Genomic DNA, 21,931 nt, shown 5'->3' with positions numbered 1-21,931 from the left:
GTCTGCCTCCAACGACTGGCTATTTAGACTCCGTAAGTTAAACTTTTCGTTAGGTAATTTCTTTGTAATTTATTTTACTAACTTCTTTTCCTTCCACTACGAACCTGATGGAATATTTTTAGTTTCATTAAAAAATAAATACCACAAACTACAATAACTTTTTGAAGAAATGTTTCTTAAAAAATGAGCTACATTTTACAAATATTTTTCATATACATAAAAATACAGTAAGACATTTAAAATTTTATTTAAATGTATATATTTTATGGTGTTAAATTATGGACTAACAACAAATGAAATCTTATTTACTAAACTCATAACTGTATTTGAAGTTTTAACTCTCCTATGATTTTCTATTAAAATTGCAAATGTAACAATTTGAAGTTGCAGGACAACAGAACCACTTTGGAACACTATATTTTGAAATATGTTGACCCATATACACCATTAAATTGACCTTGAAAAAATTAGATTTTTAAAAATCTTTTTGTGAAAACATCAGAGTAAATGGAACAAATTATCAGAAGACTTGAAATTAGATGAACTAGTTTTGATACATTTGTACATCCCCTTCAGTCAAACATTGCCTTTGTGATTCCTGAACTTTGAATTCCCTTAAGGACAGAAGTGATCAGAAAGCCCTCTAGCTTGAAGTGACCTTGGGAGGGGTCATAAATAAGCAGGCTTTTAATTAAGCAGCTTCATATAATTCTTCTTTTTATACAGTTATCCATTTTGTATAAAATTCTTGTTGATTTTCAAATCAATTTGATGACCAGAATAGAATACCTCATATAAAAAACAAATGGCATTGTTTGCGTCCCAATATTTAATGTCTTTTTTTTTTATGTTCAGAAACTTTTGTGTCACTTCTTCCAGTTTCATTTAAATAACCATTGCCATAGCATTGATATGGTATAAATCCCTGTTTATCTTCAGATATGGTTCTATTTGAAGTTAGGTTATTTATAACAGCGTTCAGGTATTTGCTGTGCGATTCTAAAGTTTTCCTCCTTAATATTTTCTCTATGGGCTGAATTTTTGTGTAGCAGCAATACAAAGATTTCACCTTACTGAATGTGCCAAAACTAGTTTCTCTAATTTCAAGACTTCTAATAGTTTGTTCCACATACTGTATTTGTTTCACTAACTGCTATACTTGATAGTGTTCTTTTACAATCTTACATCAGACAAAATATCTAAGTATATCTAAAATATATCTAAAAAATGCATCTTCAGACATTACAAGAAGCTAAAAACAAGTCTTCACATCCACAAACTTATTAAAATTAATGTATTATTAATTTCTACTCATTTAAATATCAAACATTTCCAAATACTTCACATCTTCATGAGATGGGCTGGGAGGAGGTGTGGATGTCATATATATGTAAAGCTAGAAAGTTGCTAGCATTTTGAAACCTTTATTTTTGGTGTGGGTAAAACTAGATTACAAAATGAGAAAAATAATGATTATCTAGCTATATCAATGTTGTTTTTGCTTTTACTAGTCAAATCCGTTTCCACAGAGAATCTCATCTAATTTGAAACTTCTGGCACAGTCAAGAATGATTTTCACTTTGAAAAGATCACTTAACTGATTTTGAGTCAGAAATTATCATCCAGACTGCATATACAGCATAATAATAGAGCAACTTTAACTCATCATTTCAGAGTAAGTTTTGTAAGAGCACAGCAGTTGGATCTGAGTCTTATGAAAGTTTCAGTAACCAAAATAGAGTACCCAATAAACCTATAATCACATGGACAGTCAAGAAGAATCAAGACTCAAAGTTGAACCTGGTTTCAGTGTTGACTCTAGGCCTTGATAGTATGCAAGGTTTTCAGGATTCCTATTCAGCAATTCTCTGTAGATTTCTTCAGCTTTATCCAAACGACCAAGTTGAACTAAGATCTCAGCTGCAAAAAACATAAAGGTATTAGTTTAGATGTTACTGGTGTGATACTAAAGAATCACTTAATAAAGTGTTTTTACTAAATATATATATTAGTTTACACACACACCCTTGAGAAAGAAGAGATATACTTTCTGAAAGCACTTAAATTAGACTTTAGTTTCTGAATACATGATACAAAGAATACTTCATAATAATTATTTACGATGTATTATAACATAAAAGAAACTATTTGGCAATGAAAATTTTTTTATTTTGAAAAATGACAAAAAAAAACCTGTTAAATCAAGTTTAGACTGTTATGCATTATATTAAAATCCCAAAACGATCAACACTGTATAATACAGAATTAAAATCTTTATTTAAAAACCAGTCAATGGTCATAAAAGACATTAAAAAAAAGCCATGGTCATGTGACTACAAGTTTACATATTTAAAAAAGATCACACCATCTACTTATTTTCTAACCCTTCATCCTTCATCTAACCTTTCAATATTGCTGTGCAATGCTACATATATTATAAACAAGTCTTTATTTCATTTTACCTCTCAGAAAACAAAAGAGTTCACTATTCCAGAAACTTACAGTCTCACTAAGACCTCTATTAAGAAATTTAGAAAAATATTTTCGAAGTCATGAAGATTTTAATAAGTGCTGCTACAAATACATTGTATTTTCAACAAATTCAGTCCATATTTTTATTTGAATGAAAACTGACCAGCATACAAAGTACGTAACATTAAAAAATTAATTACTTTGAAATAAAAAATATTAAATGGAAGGCTTAAATATCAAAATTATGCATAAGGATGTATACTTTTTAACCTGTAAATTATATTTTCCAGCCAAAATTATGAGAATAGTCTTTAATATTTATAAACCACTAAAACTTTCTTACCTCTAGTTTCTAAAACAGATAGCTTATCAGATATTTGTTCTTCATATTTTTCTAAGTGCTGAAGAGCTTCTTCTAATGTACCACTCTCTCTGATCACCATATTCTGATATAGCAGTAGCTCACTATGCTCATAATCATAGCCAGGTTTCTGTAAGTTATTTTTAGATTGTAAACAAATGCTTATTTTAAAATTACATTAGTTAACAGAACATATAACAAAAAAGCAATATTCATGTAGTTGCCATTTCTTGCTTGAAAATAATAAAATTTTGCATCAATGATTATATTGTTACAAATGCAGCTTGTATACCTTGGTTTTGAGATGTTTTCAAGATCCTATGGCTTTCAAGAGAAATATTGATAAACTTGAAAAACAAAAGTTTCAGAAAAAAAAACTACTTGACAGGAACAACTTCTGCCACCAATGAGGGAATTTCAATGAACAAAACTTCTTGTGTGTTACAGAATTATTAGAACTAAATAAGTTATAAGTGAACTGAGGTAATGCCTAGAACAGACAGAATTGTGAATGATGAAGAGTGAATGTATCATTCTGTCCAATTCCAAGGATATCTGTTATTACTTATGGATAGATTTTAAAAACAAAGAAACATACATGGTACATAAATGATTGTAATAGCTTTACACTATCACTAATATATAGGCAAAACAGAAAAACATTTCTAACATCTCAATATTAAATATTCCAGGTTAACAGTCTTTGATGATCAATTTAAACATAAAAATGACAATTTTTAACACAGGCTATTAATTCTTATCTGCACAAAAATTAATGTTTATATGGAGTTAAGAAACATCATTCTGAAAAGTAGGCTTTGTTTAACAATAACATTTAAATGATCAGTATACCACTTTAAAAGTCACCTAAAACATTCCTTGAAAGTGAGGAGATTAGAAATTTAATTTCACCATAATTCAGGTCATAGAAATACTAACCTGCTTCAAATATTAGCCAAGAAATTATAAATGCATATTTTTATACCTTAAACAGCTAGATATAGCATAAAATTAAAATTGAATCATATTAATTGCTAATGTTTTATTGACTTATAAGTTACATAAAAACAACTATGAAAATAGAAGTTGCCAAATTAGGCCTAAACTTTGCAAATTTAAAAATACAAATAAACTAAATGTTGCTTTACTTTTCCTATGAAACAGATCTTTTTTTGCTGTTATAGTAGATAATTTTTGCTTAGCATTTTCTCACTTTTGAATAACAACTATACAAATAACACATGAGCATAAAAGTAGCCAAAATGCACTACAATTATCAGGCTTTATGATGAAGAAGCAAGAAACCCTATAATTTTAGCCACTAAACTATAAAAGCATGATTCATGCATAATAAATCACTATTAAAATCTAGCATAAATTCACCGTTTGTGTTTTTCTGAATTCCTCCAGTATCTTTAGGGCCATTTCATAGTCTTTTAATAAATGATAAGCCATAGCAAATCCAATCCACGAGGCTCTTTGAGTTGGACGTAGCATGAAAAGTTGGTAGCGTGTGTCCTAGAAACATAAAAAAATGTGTTGCTAATTATTTCCAACCAGAACATAAAACACAGAAACTGTAAGTGGTGGTGTTTTCAATAAGAAAAGTAATATTTCTATGTGAGAAGTCATTCAACGCTTACTATGGTGTGTATATTCATAATATAAATCATAATTTTCATTCTAAAACTGTAAAATTACTAACATCACTAATTAAAAAGTAAACAAGTTTTTGCAATGAAATCATAGATGTGCGACATCAAAAAATAAATTTAAAATATGTGATGATCCATAAACTGATGTGGTATGAAACACATATTAAAGTAACACATTCACAAAATACACCTACATGCTAAGACTTACTCATTCACTTAAGATTTCTCTTATGAAATGAAACCTATTCCAGTTTATTTTCTATCATTATCATATGTTTTTTATTCTATAAATTACATACTTCATTTCTTATGGTTTTTAAATCTTGTTTGTGATTTTGACATTGTTGTTGCAAAAATAAATTAGGGTGAAAGAAAATTAAGTTACAGTAGCAGGAAACAATCACACTGGAATAAACACAGTGTATAATCACAGGAAGTTTTAATTTAAAATATTATAAAGTAATATTTTCATCCAGGAGTTTATAATGGATACAGAAATAATACCAATAACATAAACAAAACCAACAACAAAAGTTTCATCTATAGTAGCAATATCAAGTAACAGATGCATACAAAAACTATAAACAGAACAAATGAAATGGGACTTAAGCTCTGGACTCTAATGGTATAATTTTCTCAAATCTAATCATTGCTACAAAGACACTGTTTAATATTTTGATTAACATGTAAAAAATGCTGTTGCCTCTTTTCTTCCCTGTTTAATGAAAGTATTTTGAGGTATATATCTAAAACAAAACATTTTTCAGTAACATCCACAGTAGTACCACAATATGGCTTTGATTCAAGTATTATATTCATGTCAAATCGTGTTTTCATCAACAATATAACAAGTTAATATGAAATGACAAGCTCAGAATCTATATGAATTGTACTGCTATTATAAAACTAAAATGCATGTACACCAAATGAAATAATTTTTTAGAAAAAAGCAAAACTTACAGAAACATGCAAATAATAAGCTGAGGTTTCCTAACATAAAATATGTTTCAATCTCTCTCACGTACACACAGCAATAATTTTTGTATTTTCAAAGCATATTATGCCTCGTTTTTATGTGCAAAAAACAAACTGTATTAATTTTAACCTATATCATGTTATGGTTTATTTCTAATACTTTACAAAACTTCTGCAAGAACAGATTGAAATATAGAATTCAGAATATATGAAGACAGGTAATTTAAGGTATGTCAAACACTTAATCAGTTAAGAATTGCCCTGCAAGTTGCCACCAAGTTAAGTATTCGGGCAAGCAGTTATTTTTCCACATTCTGCAATCAACTTCAGAAAACAATTTGTAAAGTTTTTATTATTTTTTTACAGATATTTGCTACAGCTCATTCATTACAGTCATGTTCACATGAAAAAGGATGTTGCAACTAAAGATAACATAAGTTAACATCTTCCTAAATTGAAAATGTATTTCCAATAATACTTACCTCCACTGACACTTATAGCTATTACTCGACTGCCAGGGTTTCAAACTTTGTCCATCTAAGTACTGGTCTGATTTTTTTCTCGCTTGCTCCGGTCTTTTATACCCCACTCAATTGCACTTGACGATATACTCTCCACCTACATCAATACACGCTCTATCCTGGTACTGTATATAAGCACCTCATTCTGCCTTTCCCAAGACTGATACCTTCCCAATCACTAACACCACTTTTAATGGGAAGGAAGAGTGGGAGAGTGTCAGCAGAAGTATTATTAGAAATATACTTTCAAGTTAGGAAAATGTTAACTTCTAAAACACACCTTTGCTGCCACTTATAGCTAGAATCCCACATTGAGAAGGTGGAGGGGCTGGTGAGGGCATTATTCGTACAGAAAGCATCTGCATAGATCTGGGGTGTACCAAGATAAGAGTGGTACTCGAGTGGGAGAACCACACTACATCCAGAATAGGTATGCTTTTCACCCTGAACTTAGTTCCTGTATCAAGGGTGGAATAGTACATGAGTAAACATCATTATAGGCCAGCCTCAACCAATAGCCAAGGTTCCACAACTTGGGGTTAGAATTATGGGGTCTTGGTTCCTATGTCCCACGTTGGTGGCTAGGGCAATTGGACTGCAACGTTACGTATAGATATACTTTTGGTTGGATCCCAACCTGTAGCCATAGAGTGATGCTTTCTGAACCACCAGAATCATGACAAGAAAGTAGGCAACACCAAAGCAGACAAACTTTCTCCTCCACCTGAAGAACTCCGAAAGGTAACAGGCTTGGAAGGACAGGATCGTGTATGTCTTACTCACCCAAAGGAACAGAACTCATCCAGTCTGGAATTATGAACATTCATCCTCACTTTCCAACCTGAGTGGGCAAGGAGCATTCCACTTGCCCCCGAGAATTATAGAGAGGACGTGAATCAAAGACCACTCCGCATTCAGAATTACGAGGAGATAGTGGACCTCCTTCCACGAACAATATACTAAACTGATATTGATCAAAAAGAAGGGCCATGCACACCCAAACTGGATAGCTTAGCATCAAATCTGAACAGGTATTATGAGTAAGCTCCCACAGAGGCTGGTGCCACTCCTACTGTCATCTGGGGAAAACATCCAGGGACCCTAGTAAGAGGGCCCCCACCTTTCCCTCTTGAACACTCTGGAGGAAAAGCCTCTGTCCACCACCCCAGTGACTGGAAACTGGGTGTGGTAAGGACTCCCTAGCTACACTAGTAGAATCTGGGGGTAATACACATTGGGGAGTCCTGAGGAACAGTGCTCTGGAAACAGTGCAATAGGTGAGCAAAGTTTCCTGAATTTTTAAAGCAAACTTACCCCAATTTATTCAATCCAATGATTGGCAGGGATGGGTAAGATCCCCTTTAGCATACTTGTATGGGCAACACTTGCCACAGAGTGGGATCCAGAGAAAACAGAGGTAAGGGACCCTGGAAAGTAGAGAGACAAGAGGAGGACAAAAAAATACTAACTCCTCCTTATAATCTAGCAGATGTAGTCAAAACAGCTACAGGGGGTAGTGGAAACCCTCAGAAGAAGAAACTGCCAGATCGTGTAAAGAACGTGGGAGAAAAGTATTGGAAAAAGGCCACATACCAACCCATACGATGTCCTCCAGTGGGCAATTCAAACAGGCAGCTAAAGACATAGAAATGTGAAGTACCTGATGAAATGTGACTCTCAGAAGTTTCCTTACCTGCAAAGTCCAGAATAAGCAATGTGGATCAATTTGCGAAGCCACTTCGTCAAATTAATTGGGGATAAATCTCGGGAAACTGAAGGATCCCAATAATTAAAGTGTCGAGTTTCATCACCTCGAAAGGAGTTAGTGCAAGCCACATAATGCCTCATGGTTTTGACAGGACATAACAAAACGATCTGTGTCCGATCAGTCGTAGAGTTGAAAAGTAGCTCACAAGAGAATTGGTGAGAAGGATTTATCCCCTTCCCAGGCCGCCAGAGTCTCAGGAAGAAAGGACCTATCAGGGTATAGCAGGACAGAAGTGGAATGATAAAGAGTCCTGCGCACATGTAATGCAAACAACTCCAACCTACAACATCCACATGCCAGTAGCAACAAAAAATGCCCCTTACGAGAAAGGTGATACATGGTACATGAGGCTAAAGGCTAGAATGGATTTCGAGACAAAGCACGTAACACCACCCTAATATCCCAGTTGGGTAACTGAAAAGGCTGTTTGGGATGAAGGAATAAATGGTTGGAGAAGGCTGGATAGCACTGGGGATTCAAAAACATTCTGAAGTTTAGAATCAAGAAAAAGTAGTTCATAGACGAAGCTAGACCAAAGTAAAAAAAAAAACAGGTCATAAAACGAGATATGGTGGGCACATTAGGGTGAAGTGGGTTCAATTTCTTTGTGTACCATTTCCATTGATAAATGGCCATTGTGGGTTTACAGATAGATTGAGACACATACAAGTCAATTTTAGAAGTTAAACCCCGATGTTGTGTGAAGGCCCACATAACTTCCATACATGAAGTTGGAGCTTGGGAAACTTTGGGCGTAGAATGTTCGATCAAGGTTTCCCTAACAGAAATAGCTAAAAAGGAAGAGGCAGAGGTAAACCCTCTTGAACATACTGTAGAAGAGGAAATAATGGTTGAGCCAGAAAATCTGGAGCTACCAATAGCTCTCAAGTAGAGGACTGAACCATAGCCAGAACTCTGGGTAACAGAAGAATTGAGGAAAAAGCATAGAGGTACAATCCCATCCAATCTTGACTGAATGCATCTATCGCCAAAGCCCAAGGATGAGGTACTGGGGACCAAAATTGCCTGGAGTTCAGAATTTTAATGAGTGGCAAATGCGTCGATCATCTGAGTCCCAAACAGAGAGTAAATCCATTGGAAAACCATGTAATGGAACATCCATTCAGTCAGAAGAATTCGATTAGTCTGAGACAGGTGATCTGGAACATAACAAGCCAGGAGGATGATATGATAGGAGTGAGACCAGTAGAGAATATCCAAAGTTAAAAAAAAATGTCCCAGAATGTGTGCCTCCATGCTGGTAAATGCAAGAGATTACTGTGAAATTGATGGAATGAATCCTGACAATTTTCCCCTGCAACAGATCTAGACCTTGAACCATTGCCTGTTGGATAGCAAGAAGTTCTAAATTATTGATATGGAAGGAAGATTCATCTTCCATCCATAGACTCTGGAATTCCTGACCTTCGATATACACACCCCATCTCTGAAGTGAGACATCTGTGAAGAGATGAAACCCAAAACGAGGTGGTGGTAAAGGAACTCTGATGGTAGTGTTGATCCAATCCAACCACCACTTGAGAACTAAGATGTTGCTCCTGACAAGGAGACTGGATGATCCAGTGGATCGGAATTCCAAATTCATTGGTCATGCAGTGACCACTGAAGGAAACGCTCATACCCATCCCAAAGGAATCATAGATTTGAGGGATGCCCACATTCCCAAAAATGATAGAACCATCCACATAAGAGCCAGACTGCCTGTTCCATAACCTGAAGCTGGATGGAGAATTGGCTGAGTCTGGCTTAAAACATGTTGAAAAAGACACCCAGATGGACAATATATTAAGTCAGCAAGAGGATGGATTTCTCAGCTCTGATAAGAAAGCTTCTGGAAAAAGAATCTGGGTGTGTTGTTCTGCGAACTGACGATATGGTGCCAGATAATGGAGTGTACACAGGCTCAAAGTATAAAGGTGACAAGAAAAACTTATACGACTCTGCAGAAGACATATGGTGCAGATGCTAGGCCAAAGGAAAGAGCCCTGAAATGCAGAACCTCACCATATGCGCAAATGTAGATAGTGGCAGGATGACTTTGCTATGAAAATGTGGAGATATTCATCAGCAACACTGAACTTGGTTATCCACAAACCCAATGAAAAATGCCAACATAGGTTGAGAAAGAACTCCATTGTGAACCCAGAAGGATCTAAGAATTTGTTGAGATGAGAAAGATCGATGATCAGCTGCCAATCTCCCGTCTTTTTGGGCACAACAAATAAACGAGAATAAGATCCAGGAAAAACAGGATTGATTCTCTCTATACCACCCCCTTGACCAATAACTCTCCAATAACCTTGGAACCAAGATCCACACTGCTGTTCCGTTGGGAGAATAATGTAGGTGGAGAAGTTAACTGAATGACCAACCCTGATACCAGAACCTGAAGTACCCATGGATCTGTGGTGAAGGAATTCCAGGTGTCCTTCAACTGTTGTGACCTTACTCCCACAAACCCCACCCACATAGGGTAGTCACTGACACCATTGGCGACGGTCTGCCTGAGTGGAGGAGTTTTGAAAATAAGGGTGTGTGTTTTCTTATAGCAAAGCCACATCGAGCTATCTACTGTGTCCACAAAGAGGAATTAAACCCCTAATTTTAGCATTGTTAGTAAATCTGAAGACTTACCCCTGTCCCACCGAGGGACTTGAAAATAAGAATGGAATCTATTCTGAGTACCAATAGAGCATGGAACAGAAGCTGGGGATTGGAAGACCTGGCGAACAGTTGCACAATAATTTCCAGCAGGAGCCAAAGAAAGTCTAAAGGCCAACAACAACAAGGTAAAAAGCAAACGGGTGACATCAATTCATGATTCCAATGCCTCTGGGATGCCCGCGAACATCAAGGATGAAGAAAAGGAGCCTCATGTAACTTATGGAGGGCTACAGCAGGAAGATGAACTCCCTCCAACAAGGGGCCTCTTCTCCAAAATCCCAACAACATACCAGGAAACCAAAGAAAGAGCAGAAGCTGACAATCTTACCAAGAAGTCATCAAAAGACCCAATTCATCCTCAAATTGATGTGGATAGGTGTGGGGGAGAAAAATATATCAGAACAGGAGTGAGGGTCAAATGAATCTGAAAAATTGTGATTTGTTCAAAGTGATCACAGGGTCCAGTCTGGAAACCCACATATCCTAAAGAGGATCTAGCAGTGGTAAGCCAAAACATACAATTCAGACAAACAAGGTGTATCTATCCCATTGCATAATAGAGCAGTAAATCTCCAAGCATGAACACCAATATCAGGTGAAGGAGGGAAAACTAAGTAGTCATCCTCAGACCTTTCAACCATCAAGGAAGGAGTAGATTCAAAAGCAACCGGAGAAAGCCCCAAAGCCTCACAAACCAGATTGACTAACTGAAAAGATGGAGCAGGAGGTGGCTGATCCAAATTGGCCTCATGAGAAGCCAACCTAGTAAAGAAAGGAGCCAGAAAAAGAGAGTCCAAATTCTCTCTCCAGACTGTCCTGGATAATCGACAAAAGCAGCCTCAAAACCTCTGGAGAGATGCCCCTGGACCAAATATATGTTACCAACTTACAACAATATCACAGACAGTCTCAACTGAGAGTGACTCCCCTGAACTTTGAGATGCTAGATAACAGAGGTGGAATAGAGGAGGGGTGATAAGCCTTCGTGCTGGAAACAGTAATCTGTAAACTCATGCTTGAAAATGGTGTGTCGCAATTTTTTATTTAATATAATAATTATTAAATATAATTTATACAGAAAGCCACTAGGTTACATGAAAATCGCAAACCAAGTATATTAATTATCGCAGCACTTGTGTAGAGAAACCTGTGTCTAAACGCTTTGTTGAGAAAAAGTGATAAAATTATCTGAATGAGGAGCTTACATACAGTGCCAGGATAGAGAGCACATTGACATAGGTGGAGAATATATCACCAAGGGCAATTGAGTGGGATTTAACTTTATCGCCACAGGTATCCTTTACTGCGCATGACACAAGGTTTTAGTGTCTTACATTAAAAATTTTATTAAACTATTTTTGTTTATATTATACCAATTAGAATAGCATAAAATCTAAGCTAATAATCCATATTTTAATAGTATACAAGTTTTAGGTTCTTAATTCTACAAGGCAATATAAAAAATAATCCTGAATTTCCAATAGTGTGACCCATGTGACACATTTTCTCTTAGCATGTCAATATCCCTATTTTATCCACCACCCCTCAAAAAAGTATGAAACTAAACATAAATTACTCTCTATAAAATCGTTATTGTTCAGACAAACCATAATTTTTATAGCCTTCAATTTTATTTGGTTACAGAGCTATTGAATAGAAAATCAGATCCCTATTGCCACACCCTCTCTTTCAGAATTCATTGATAGTTCTCTTTTATGTATCATTATATAACCCACAGAAAGTCAAGGTTTTCATCTATCAAATGATGTATTGCATAACGTTATGTTCTGAACAGTTAGATGTCAATTTCACTCAGAGTACCAACATTGTTTCCATGGGAAAGTTAACGACTAGCTTAGATGAATTTGTAACAGCTCTTGTCGAATAGTTAGAAAGGCAGAAAAATTTTGAGAGGTAAGTGAATTTGTCAATTTTTTGCATGTTATTAGTCTATATTCTTTGGTGCATTACTATCTACAGTATAACAAATTAGAGTTAAGTCTCTTTGAAAACTAACAGGAAGAAGAAAAAAGAAGATTGGTTAAGTATTTTATTTCTTGTTTTTCATGTTTATTCTTTATGTATAATTATAAAATATCTAATATGCAAATATAGAGATTCTTTTAGGTTTGTTAAGATTAGACTAGGTAAAATAAATAATAATAATAATATTATAATAAAAATGTTTCTTGCGGCACACACTCGAGCAGCTTGTGGGTAATGTAATCCGATAGCATAATGTGAGCTGCACGTTGCCCAAGTGATTTACAACTTATAATGGTGCAGACAGCAGTGGTTCAAAGGATAACAAAATAATAAAATTTAATGATAAGTAGATGTATACTGTTACGAACTTAGAGCTACTTAGGATAAACGAATGTAGTTTCATGTTACAAGTCATTCTAGAAAGAAAAAAGAAGAGTAATTTAGGTTTATTTCATCAGTAGGATTGACTGATCCAGTTTTGAGATAGGGAAGAGAAAATAACAGATAAACTATAAAGTTTTACTGAAAAAAAAAAAACGTTTGAAATGCATTTAGGAGGTTTTAGGGATTGTACAAAGGAAATGAGATTTTTGAGATGAGGAAAAGTATTTTTAATTTTAACAGGATAATTACCTGGCACACGGACTATTCAAAACAAATACTCAATATATTCATGGACAAATCTTTATTTCATTTTAATAAAAATACTTCACTTAAAAATAAGATTTTTTTGTATGTGAAAACTTATAATATTAACTGAAAGAATGCCAAATTTTGTGAAGATATACACACTATATTGAAAGTTAAAAGTATTAAATCTATAAAGACCTTAAAAGAGTACAAAGAGATTACATGGACAGTCAAATTGACCAAGTCTGTGTTGAGAGAGTTAAAAAAAAACTAGAGCAATCAAGAAAAAATCAGACCAGTGCTTAGATGGGCAAAGTTTGAAACCCTGGCAGTCGAGTAATAGCTATAAGTGGTAACGGAGGTAAGTTTGTTTTGGAATGTAATATTTCACTGCAAAGCTTGTAGTTGCATTAGCAGACCACTAAATGCTGTTTAGGTATTGTTTTGCCTAAATCTAAAGTATCTGTTCCTCACAAACAATACTTATTTTTATTTTTTAAAAGTAGCATATCCTAGTAAGTTATAAAATTTTCATTAAAACTAAAAAATGTTCTGGTGAGCCTAACAAAAAATAGTAGAGGACAAGAGCAAATCAGACTAAATATTATGGGAAATATAATCACTATATTGTACTTATGGTTGATTTTTTGCATTTTCACAAGCTACACAAAGGTCTATCTACACAGTCGCGCATTATTTGTAACTGATAGACTAGATGAAATGCCAGTCAATAGCACCCACCACCAACTCTTGGGGTACTCATTTGACCCTCACTTTTTTAGTGCATTCATAGTCTCAAAGTGTGGAGCAAGTTTTACTACAAGGAATGCAAACCATGAATCCTCATATTCACACTCTGGGCACAGTAACCAATAAGTCATGCCTGACCCTATATTAAGTGTGCTCTTGTAATAAAAACATCAGAAAATAACCTTGAATTTTTCAGTCTAGACATATTTACTAAAAAAGGCCTGTTTCTGTAAAATAACACTAGAATATTTGCAAAACAAGAACAGAAAAGTTAGTTAACCCTATGCCAACGAGTAAGTCAATTTGACTGTTGAAAAAAAAAGGAGATTTGACCATCAGTCAGTATTATAGTGCAATATTTCTCAACCTTTTCAATACCAGAGACTGGCTCACTGACACCCTAAACCACTAAAATGAAAAAACCATTACAACTTACATATGAAAAGTCTGTTAGTTTTTGTTTGTCTGTCTTTGTAAAAGCTTACAGACTGGCAAATTAAATGACCAATAGGTATTTATTAATGGTTTTAACTTTTGTTTGTGTGTTTCAAATAAAAAATGCTTCTGGATACAAAAACACTACTCAGAACAATGAAGAGCATTAAAGACAGCTATCTTCTGATATATCACTGACTCTTATTTGCCAAGCACCCATATGTCAATGCCTTGTTTTTGGTGCTAACATTTGCCCCTGCAGCCAAATAGCAGAGAAATGTTTAGCAATCATGGCGATGTTCTTATAGTCAATTTACAACTAGTGGGAGTACAGTTGCCTTGAAATAAATAATGCAAACTCAACATGTAATAGTCCTGTAGATGTTTTATCAGTTGTTATTTGCTGTACAATAACCTAGTATTTTGATTATGGAAAATTATATATTTGCAACTGTGACTTTGCACTTGTGCACTTCTGTGGCCAATAACAATAATTATCTGGAAATCCCTGGTAATACTATACCACATTTTTTATTTAATTAAATAATGCACTTAAAAACACACAATAATAATATGCAAAAAGCAAAAAACGTTCTATAACAACCATAATTTTTCTGGCTTTCTAATTATGAAATAAAAGCCTTTAAAAATTCAGCTAAGCTAGTCCATGTAATTCCTGTGAGAAAAAAATTGAAAGTGAACCAAGAAATAGACAATTCTCTGTAGAGAAAATAGTGTAATATAATCATCATTTGATACATTAAAATTTTGGCTTTCTACTAGTTATAAATAATATAGTATAAATATAGTATAGTTTGAAAGATGCGATGGGAGGGCATGGCAAGTGGGTCCGATTTTCTAGTTTATGGCTCCATAAACAAATAAGATTGAAGGCTATAAAAAATTATGCTTTGCCTGAGTAATATCTGTAATATAATAAGTAATTTACATTAAATTCCATATGTCTTGGAGGGGTGGTAAATAAATTATAGAAGAGGGAAAACCTACAGAGTAAATGTCACAATTCTCATAATAGGGGTGATTGAGATTTTTTTCTCTATAAAATTAAGAACTTCAAAGATATATATTAAAATGTGATTTATTAACTATGTTTTGATGCCAAGCTTGTTCATATACAATGATAATAAAATAGTTTAATTAAATTTTGAATATAACTCAGTAAAATCTCGTGACACGCACACTTTTGCCTTATCCATAGAGAGAGAGAGAGGGTTAAGTGTTTCATTTTGAAATTACGAAATTAAAACTTAGATAATATAAAAATTTGACTTATAAATTATATTTTGATACTGACTTTAATAGCTTTTATTGATAATAAAGTAATGGTTGGAAACGGCTTGAATGATTAATGAAGAAAAACTTTATATAAGTTTAACATAACAGCAAATGTACAACGTTTTGACCTGATGATGACAAAACCTTGTCGAAACGTTGTATATTTGCTGTTATATTAAACTTGTATTCAAGTTTTGCTTCATTACTCATTCAAGCCATCTCCAACCATTATTAGTCTCAAAGTAGGTTCCTCGTCATCAAATTTGAGAATAAAGTAATTTAATTAAATTTTGAATGTAACTCTGTAAAAAAGTTATGCCATGTGCACTTTGACCCTTCTATATTGCATAATGTTAAAGGCTCATCATGGGAAACAGGATAAATTCTCACCCCAATATATATATGGCTGTCTAATGCCTACAAATACTCTCATTTTGATTTAAAGTATTCTGGTTGTTATCAACAAACGGAAACAAACTACTAAATTCAACAAATGTATAGTGATGTAATATACAGTGTTACGAATCTGACAATTCATATAAACCTATAATTGCTTGATTTAAAGTTTGTGATTTTGAAATTACAAATGGTAATTTTTTTAAAAAGACGAGGGTATACATTTTATTTAAATGTGGCCCATGGAAATTTAAAGACAAATCAACCAACTCCCGTCTTATATATGATTATGGTGTGTAATTGAGTAAATGTGTTGTTTTGACAATGACTGTAAAGACATTTCCTTTAAATTACATAAAAATTAGCTTACGCCATTTCAAGTACACTGTTGTTATTCAATAAAGGTAAAGTACACACCCGATAGCCTTCCAGATCCCTCATCTGAATCTGAAGAAGAGAAAGGTCTCGTAGAATCTGAATATTATCCTGCAAGTAAATAAAACAACAATAGCCTTGTAAATCTTTACTTACTTTCTCTATTAACACCACCTATAAATTCCATTATTAACTTGATATATCTGTACATATTGTTTACAACTGCAACATCCCATGTAATGTTTGACTGTAACAGTAATCTGAAGGTGACCAACTATTATGGACCAGAACATTATTTTATGTCAGCAAAACAAATTTTTCCAACTAAAAGACACTTCTTATATCATGGAATTACTCAGTAAAATCCTCAATCAACATTAAACCAGTAGGCTTGAGAACATTTTATTATTGCTCTAATCTAGTTCGTATCCTGGCAACAGAATAACTAGGTGATGCACCTCAAACAAAAAAAAGGAAACAGTTGTTCAATAAAATTTACATGTATGCAATAACAAAAAATTAATAGTTTATAATAAACCACATAGAATGTAAGATTTATTATCCAACTTAACTTAGCTAAGAAACTCATAATGTTGAGGAAAGTAAAATGCATGTCAACAATTAACTAATGTTCATACAGGGAGCATGTATGTGAAATCAAACAGTTTCAATGAAATTAGCAATTCACCATGAAAACAATCAATACCAACAGTGAATATTAAAAATTACAGCTTACAACTGACATTAAAATCAATATAAAAACTGAAAATCAAAATTTAAACCTGAAACTAATAATGAAAACCCATACAAAAATTAATATAAAGAGTTAAAGGTTATAACAAACTGTGTATGTTATTAAACATTTAAATACACACAAAATTCTGCTTATAATATGCATTTTAACATTTGTAATTACTGTATTTGTAAAGAGCACCACTTAAACGTGCACAGATATGGAGTGAAATTTGAACACATTGTAAGTTAAATGTTTTGTACCAGTGAAATATTACATTAATATTTAGCTTGTGGTTATTTGATATTTCTGGAAAATTGGCATTCTACTGTATACTGGAATGCACTGCAGTAATGTGTTATATGCACTAGCGTACCCTAGACCAGTGGTTCCTAGATTTTTGGCAATCACAGACTGATAATATTCCAAAACAATTTCAGAAAAAGGACTAAGCAACTTTTAGTCATCAAATATTGAAAAAAAAACGTAAATTAGTGTCAGTGCTTTCAACAGTCAAGACATGTTGCAGACCAGTAGAAATTAATTCAAGAACCAGTACTGGTCCACAGACCGGCATTAAGACAACACTGCTCTAGACAATCAAGCACTTCAACAAGGTAGAAGGTCCTATTCTTAACATACAAGAAATTTACCTGGAGAAAGATCATAAATATATTTTAACAAAGTAAGACTTCATCCAAAGAATAACTAAAGGTACAAGTAAAACACTTTCAAATAAAATTTAAAGATCCTAAAGTACAACATTTTATCATTACAATTGTCAATGCTAATTTCTTATATAAATCATGTTCCAAATATTGGCATATAAACAATTATATAGATATTTTAGTTTCCTACCTTGTCCCATTTTAGAGCATTCCTGTAACATTTGATAGCTTCATCATACTTCCTGTCTGACCTCTGCAACAGCCCATACACATGCCAACCTATCCTTAAAGTTAAAGAGATATTTTCACCTAGTAAGAGTTATTTCACATCACTAACACAAAGCAATTAGATGAAAAGATATTCTCTATTTGCACATGCAACTTTAAACATCCTGCAGATGTGCTAACATTTACAAAAAATATAAAATTACAGCTTCAATATCTACTCATTGTAATGTTCTTCCTTGGTATTTTGTTAAAAAGTTCTTTTTAAGATTATAATATCCACCTCACTGCATTTGTAATGTTCTTTGGCTCATGTGGACAACCATTAGTTACAGAATCTCAGACTACAAATAATAATATCCTAATGTATTCACTAGGGATGCACGGGTACCCAGCCAGATACTCGGCCCTGACTACCCGGTAATACTTGACTCTGGCCAAATTTTCGAAGTTAGGCATCTAAGCCCTAATCTTTGTGGCAACTAACGTGACACTGAAAGTTAGTCAATAATTGGTTTAGTTAAAAAAAAACATGTTCTGAGCAACAAAGACTGACCGTCCGCTGAAAGTCGAGGATTCATAGAACAATTAGGGTTAATAACAGGCATGGTTTGAGAAGCGGATTTCTGTAGAAGGTGGGGATTTTGAGAACAATAGAGGTTAAGGTTGGAGAAGTTGGGGCTAGGCACTGAAAGTTGAAAGTAAAGCTTGGATGTTCTGTAAGTGATTATTCGGTTAAATGTAATAAATGTAATTTGAAGGATTAACAACTTTTTTGTCATTACTTTGAATGTTCATATTGCACAAAAGAAGGTATTCAAATATCTATTACATTTAAGGATAACATAAATGATATAAAATTAACCCTTTTACTATCAAATCTGATTTATTAATTCCATAAAGCAATTTTTACTGAGTGAATACTAAGTGAAAAATAAAAGCTTAAGATTAATCATTGATTTTGACCCATGTTTTGAAAACAATAACACTTCTTTTAGTTCTTAAAAAAAAACAGCAGCAGATTTGGTACCAATTTTTAGCCCCATGACCACAAAAAAGGATACACACATGACTTTTAAGATCATTTCTTAAACCTCTTCGAACATATTCATAGGCCTCTTCTTTCCTCCCTAAACAGTTCAGGGTGAGGCCCTTCATGGCCAGGGTTTCTGGAAAAATAAAAAATATACATGTATATAACCTGCTATTAAATTGAGTGCAAAAAATAACAATAATGTAAAATGAAAAACAATTCTTTATAAAGATACTTCCTTTAAAAAATATAGAAATATTTACATTAAAAAAACCTTACTTATAACTTTTAATTTTAAATGATCATAACAGTTAAAAACATCTGCAATAAGGTTAAGTTGTCAATAGTGCAAAAGTCTTAGATATTAATAATATTCTATCTTAAATCTCAATCATGTATAATTAACCTATTTTATAAAATCTACTGACAGTTTAGAGCTTTCAAACTAAGATAAGGTACTCATCCATGAGAAACTAAATTCTACTATAAAAGTGACTGACCACAAACTTTTATTTAATGTTTGTTTTTTTCAAGATAGCCTTAATTGTTTTGCTCAAAAAAACAAACAAACCTGGTAATGAAGACAATGTTTTAGACAAATATTAATATATATTCATTCTCCATATCATATTAAAAAAAGTGCACGTTTTAAGTTAGACTAACTCCAAAATGAGCTTCAATACACATATCTGCAAACTGGAGTAAAAGTCATTTCTCACATTTTTTTAAGAATACAAGTAGTATAAGTATATCAGGTAAGAGTTATTTCTTTCTGAGTGCTTAAGCCTGATCACAATTGTGTGTAAATTTCCAAGAGTCCTACTATAAACTTCACGTAATAGAAAGAGAAAACAAACTTTACAAAGATATTTTTTTAATGAACTCTGGACAACTGAAAACAGATGAAAAACTTATAGGGAAAACAACTGGGATTACTTGATAGGTACAAGTACTTGCAAATTACAAAACTTTCATATGCCTGAAATCTAAAAAAAAAACCAATGATGCTAAATATAAACTCAATTGTGGGATTAACTGGTGGTAAATGATTCTGACAGTGATAAAAATAAGCAAAAATGACATAAAAAATAATGTAGGTGGAGTATAACAAGTTGACTATAGTACAATCCAATTTATACATTAATAAGGTGATAATGGCAGTATCATTTTTGCCCACATCTGTATAATCCTGAAAGCAAGTAATTTTAACAATAAAGCTATACTAAATATAATTTAGTATCTTTGAAGACACTCTTTCACACAGCCTGTAAATTATATTATCAACATTGTGAGCAATTACTTTTAACTTAAAGTAAAAATGTACAACAAATACACAAAAAAGATATTTTTATTTTCAAGTATCCAAATAGTAATATCCACTATTCATTTCAGCTATAATAATTTTATATTAGTATTTCAAAGAGCATTACTATTGTTAGAAAAATCATTTCACAATATAAGAAAAATATAAACTATTTCCAAGTTAATTTAGTTTATCATCCTTGTAACTGTTTTAATACTTAACTTGTATTATGGGTGGAATGTCTGAACATAGCCACAGTATGTTACTCTGTTTTACTATAAAAACAACCAAAAAACTTTGAAGTTTCATATACTTCATTAAACCTTGTAAGTATGCATATGTATGTAGTCAAACAATTAGTGCAAGAAGTGGACTGCCAGCTAACAAAATCAAACACATTTAAATTGGAGCAAAATCCTTCTTCTTGGAAATGTCAACAATTTCTTGTACATTCTATCATGAAGTATTAATTTAATACAATATTAAATATTTAGGAAAGGCTATTATACTCTTATTTACTTTAAACAAAAGCAGGAATGTACTAATTCATAAAATACACTGAATATATGTCTATGTACCACGCAAAGCCAACCATAAGCTTGACATGATAAATTTCATGAAACTGACCTATCTCAGTTAAACTCAAGTGAAACATGGTCTAACACAAGTGCAGCATAAAGAAAAGTCCAGACAAAGCTTTTTGAATGAATTGTTTTAATTTTTATAACATTTCGACCACTTGTGTGATCATCATCAGGTAAACTGTCATCTAGTGCATGAAATATTAGAAAGTTGCACGAGCATTGTGTTCCTACTTCGAGAACACACAGGGTGACACCTGTGTTTGGATTTATATTAGGTTTTAGTTTACAAATAATTAATGCTTCTTTTTATTTTTCTTCTGTTAATGTTGTTTTCATGACACAATATTTTAAAGTTGCTAATATTGGTTTGTTGTGCTGTGTTCGTAAATGTGTGATGGGTTTATGTTCTTTGATTCTAACATTTGTTACATCCTGTTTTGCCTATATAAGTGCTATCACATCAATTGCATTGATATTTTGCATTAAAATACACCTCTACTTGCACATATCAAAAACTTTTTTTTCATAGAAATCACCAAGGCTTAACTGTAGGTATTTTCCCCAGAATATTGTTATCATAGACTTTAATGCTATTCTGGAAGAAAGAAGCACCAAATTTAAGTTTTTAAATTTTTTTTTCTGAAGCTTAAGCTTTGATGTTACAGTGGATTTCCTCTCTTTACAACTTGTGTGACACAAATAGCCTAGTTGTTTTGCAACAAAAAAATGCCAAACCACCAACAACTTGTGAAACATGTTAATAATAATGTACTTTTCCTATACCCACTTATACTTACATGTTTACCAACACATTAATTCTAAATCAACAAGACAGCTTTTAGCCACGATGATACACAGTTCACAATAACATGTACTACAGTATAAAATTTAGTACTTCTTGAACATATAATACTTCTATTCTTCTAAAGCTAATGTCAACACCTAGCTTGAGCACATAATAAAGATAATCCCAATGTCACAACATTACTCAGTTTAATCCAAAAATAAATTTGTAATATATTTTGAAGTAGTATTTTTATTAATTAACTTTTTAGTCAAAGTCGAAGTCAAAGTCCCTTA

General features: G+C 33.0%; 1 protein-coding gene and 1 long non-coding RNA gene across 2 annotated transcripts in view; one reads left to right on the top strand and one right to left on the bottom strand.

The window, feature by feature from the left end:
- Positions 1–1,878, top strand: part of LOC111085316 — a 17,295-nt gene extending 15,417 nt beyond the window's left edge. The window contains exon 3 of the long non-coding RNA XR_002610160.1: positions 1,795–1,878. This is a non-coding gene — a long non-coding RNA (uncharacterized LOC111085316). The remainder of the gene's footprint in view (positions 1–1,794) is intronic.
- LOC106457423 (N-alpha-acetyltransferase 15, NatA auxiliary subunit-like) overlaps positions 1–21,931 on the bottom strand; it is a 77,165-nt gene that overhangs the window by 44,026 nt on the left and 11,208 nt on the right. The window contains exons 3-9 of the mRNA XM_013916837.2: positions 18,996–19,100; positions 17,897–17,985; positions 16,348–16,416; positions 4,217–4,351; positions 2,816–2,963; positions 1,801–1,920; positions 583–603 (exon numbers count right to left, since the gene is read on the bottom strand). Of these exons, the coding sequence (XP_013772291.1) occupies positions 583–603; positions 1,801–1,920; positions 2,816–2,963; positions 4,217–4,351; positions 16,348–16,416; positions 17,897–17,985; positions 18,996–19,100 (687 nt within the window). The remainder of the gene's footprint in view (positions 1–582; positions 604–1,800; positions 1,921–2,815; positions 2,964–4,216; positions 4,352–16,347; positions 16,417–17,896; positions 17,986–18,995; positions 19,101–21,931) is intronic.

Source organism: Limulus polyphemus, unplaced genomic scaffold (assembly GCF_000517525.1).
Source record: "Limulus polyphemus unplaced genomic scaffold, Limulus_polyphemus-2.1.2 Scaffold328, whole genome shotgun sequence".
Lineage (NCBI taxonomy): Eukaryota > Metazoa > Arthropoda > Merostomata > Xiphosura > Limulidae > Limulus > Limulus polyphemus.
This window is presented reverse-complemented; position numbering and strand designations above follow the sequence as displayed.